At 44.6% G+C, this 3,313-nt stretch overlaps 1 protein-coding gene across 1 annotated transcript; it reads left to right on the top strand.

Moving 5' to 3' along the window:
- Positions 1-639: 639 nt before the first annotated feature.
- Positions 640-2,614, top strand: LOC123401703. Its single transcript, XM_045095558.1, has 2 exons — positions 640-1,050; positions 2,373-2,614. The coding sequence occupies exon 1, from the start codon at positions 766-768 to the stop codon at positions 1,027-1,029; it is 264 nt and encodes an 87-aa protein (XP_044951493.1). The 5' UTR covers positions 640-765; the 3' UTR covers positions 1,030-1,050; positions 2,373-2,614.
- Positions 2,615-3,313: the final 699 nt, after the last annotated feature.

The following is a 3,313-nucleotide window of genomic DNA, read 5'->3' as shown; positions in this document are numbered from 1 at the left end:
ACCCAAAGGATGGGGGTGAAATGCTCGTGCATCGCACGCGCCATGCTGATCTCGTCTCTCGCAATAGATGCCCCATGATGCAGTTCGGTGACGAAGTTTTTTTATGCCGGTGGGATGCATGGATCTTGTAGAAAGCATTGTTGGTCTCTCCCTGCTGCACGAAGGAGAAGCGACAGTGTTGTCGAGCGATGGAGGGAAGCGAGGTCAAGGTAGGACCCTTTGAACTTCTGTCGCACTCAAGTCTCCACGCTGCGGCGTGGCATGCCTATTCGAATCCTATAGAATTAGCAATGAGTGTGAGATGCCACGGAAAAAAAATAAAGGAATTGTAAAAAAAGTTGGAGTGGATGTTAGATTTTCTACGAAATATAGTATAAAGGATTTCATACAAAAAAATCCTATTGAATCCAATCATATGAATAAAAGGACCTACCTAGGAAAAATTCCTAGGATTTCAATCCTCCAAAAATCCTATAAAATTCCATGAATCATAGAGGCCCTTATAAGTTTTTTAGGGATTGTATCCTTTTGGAAAGTGAACAGGGCTGCGGCGATATATCTAAAGAGATGGCCCGGCATTACCTTGGCCCTTATCACCGTAACATTTAAGCCCAGCCCAACCCAATACTCCCCTGATTACCCAAACAAATCCCCCACCTCCCGTGCCATTTCATCCGCCCCTCCCTCACCGAAGCCAACGACCAAACGAACCCTAGACTCCGAGCGCACGAGGAGCGAGAGAGGGAGATCTCCGAGGTCGCGGCCATGGCGATGCGTGCGCTGTACAACGAGATCCGCGCGATGAAGGTGCGCGAGGTGCCGGCGTACCTCAAGCCCCGCCTCACCTGGGCGAACGTGAAGAAGAGCACCGACCAGGCGGTGGACCGCTACATCGAGAAGTACATCGAGACCAGCTCGCCGGAGCCGATCTTCCATATCTGCTTCGGCGGCATGGCCTTCTCCTACCTTGTGGGCCTTCCCCAGGAGCGCCGCCACCTCGAGCACCTCGAGAAGCACGGCGGTCACTAGATCCGGATCCGCCTCGCGCAGGTGAGGGTTCGATTGTACCATTTCTGTTTTCCTGATCCGATCCGGTGGTGCGATGAGATGCTTTTCGGGTGATTGAACCCCGTCTGCTTGACGATTGTCGTATGGTTTTAATTTAGTTAAGGCCGCATGGATGTGCTGTGTGGTAGGTTAGATGCAAATTGTTCTTGTGGGGACTATGGACATGTTTGATGAATTGGGTGTGGGTTTGTACGAATTTTGGCTGTCAGTGAATCACTTGTGTAGTGGCAATTGATTGGTCTAGATATGACCGCCAATATTGGAACTGTATGAGGATCTGAATGATCTTGGTGTGATCTGTTTCACATGCACTTCATTCTTCCAGTGTATTGTTCAGCACCCTTTGAGTTGTATTAGTATATATTGTACCAGTGATGCAAATTCTCAAGACATCCTTGAGCTTCACAACGTTCAACCACTTATGTAGTTTGCACTTCGCTGTTATAGTTATGGAATAGCAAAGGAAACTGTTGAATGGCACATTTGTTGGGTATCATGTGTGATTATAGCTTGCACTGTGTATTGTGTTGGCTATGCATGGTTTGGAACTATGGCGAGAGTTGTATCAACCTTGAAGTTACTGCAGGCCGTCTTTTTGTATCACTATTTTGTGCATTTATGACATTGCATATCACCATATGATACTTTAATATAGCGGGGTAAGATTTATTAGCTGTATTCACCTTCTGTCATTAGTAGGTTAGATCAATGGTTATCAGATGATATGTTAGAAAAATGATTTAGCAAACCGGTTTAGTGTTCTGTTGAACTTCATATGTCCACATGGATTTAAGTCATTTGAAGGCCTTCTCAATAGTTTGTCACTTTTGAGAAAATGAATCATTGTTCATTGACATTTGGAAGTCGTTTTGCTCCCTGTCGAAGGGACAGCGAGTTAAAGTTAGTTAAATTCCATGATAGTTTGGCAGAACCTTTCTTATAACTAAATTGTGTAGGAACATAAGTGTGACTTACATTCTGTATGCTAAGAAGAAGCTAAGATCTTTATGTACCCTTCTAAGAAGATTGATAAATATAATTATTACGTATTGATCCCAACAAAAACAGCGAAAGGCTAAACCCGATGTTGCATTAAGTGATATCTTGTGTACTACTGTACATCAGTTATATTATACTCCCTCTGTCCCCAAATAACTGTCTCAACTTTGTACTAGCTCTAGTACAAAATTGTACTAAGCTTGAGATACTTATTTTGGGACAGAGGGAGTATGTGACACCATTGAGTTGGAAACATGTGCAATGTTGACTTTGTTGTCCTGACCCCCTTTATCTATGTTGTGCAGGAGAGCTTATCTACGGTTGATTCAGGATGGTGTTCTCCGTTTTTCTTCTACTGATGGGCTACCTGGAGTTGATTTTATTTGATGGCCGGTTTATTTTGTGTCGGAAAGCAGCAACAAACTATCTAGTCCACTGTTATGTTCCTGCGTGTCCTATCATAAGCAACTTCAAACTGGAAGTGCATGCATTGTGATTAAAAACATTTCCAAGCGAATCGAGTACAAGTTCTTCGCAGTATACTCCATTGATTGTGTGTCAGCCGTTTTGCATTCTTGTGATGCATTTTATGTCACTTAACCTTGTCTTTCAACTTCATCCATTGGGCTGTTTTTCTGCATCAGTATTTTGCTGGAATCCCTGACATGATGCGACCTTGCTAATTGCTCCCTCCGTCCCATAATGTAAGACGTTTTCACACATTATGGGACGGAGGGAGTAGAAGCGAGTGGTACCATGATTCACGACGATATGTGGTCTTCATGCTCTCCCACTGTGTGGTTGCCAGTGAGAAGTTGTAAAATGTACGTAGCTGACGAATTTAGAGCGACAAGGTTCGTAGGTTGCTCTAGTACGTGGAATTCACGTGCATTGTGGAAATGTAGGACACGCATTTGCCTATGCTGGGACAGACGAAATTATTAAGGGGAGGAAGATGGAGACACGCTTGATCGAGATACGACGGCTGTCATCGGTGCGGACAAGCACTGGCCTAAACGATGAGTTGGTGCTGTATAAGCGTAAGCGTTTATAGGGTATTTAAGATTTAAGAGTTCAAGTCCGGATCAGTGGGGTCCATCAGTGGGGGATAGGGACGAGGAGAGCGGGGCTGACAAGCACCGCCTAATCTAACTGAGATGACACATAAGGAGCCTCAGTGGTCGACACAACCTATGTCTTTTCACATTTTCATAAAGACCTCTAGAGCTGAATTGAAGGCGTGCTG

This window comes from Hordeum vulgare, chromosome 6H, assembly GCF_904849725.1.
Source record: "Hordeum vulgare subsp. vulgare chromosome 6H, MorexV3_pseudomolecules_assembly, whole genome shotgun sequence".
Classification (NCBI taxonomy): domain Eukaryota; kingdom Viridiplantae; phylum Streptophyta; class Magnoliopsida; order Poales; family Poaceae; genus Hordeum; species Hordeum vulgare.
Note: the sequence above shows the minus strand (reverse complement) of the source record. Positions and strands in the feature narration are given on the sequence as shown.

Bases quoted from the DNA above. Each gene is read 5' to 3' on its own strand.
- LOC123401703 (XM_045095558.1), top strand. From the start codon at position 766: ATGGCGATGCGTGCGCTGTACAACGAGATCCGCGCGATGAAGGTGCGC.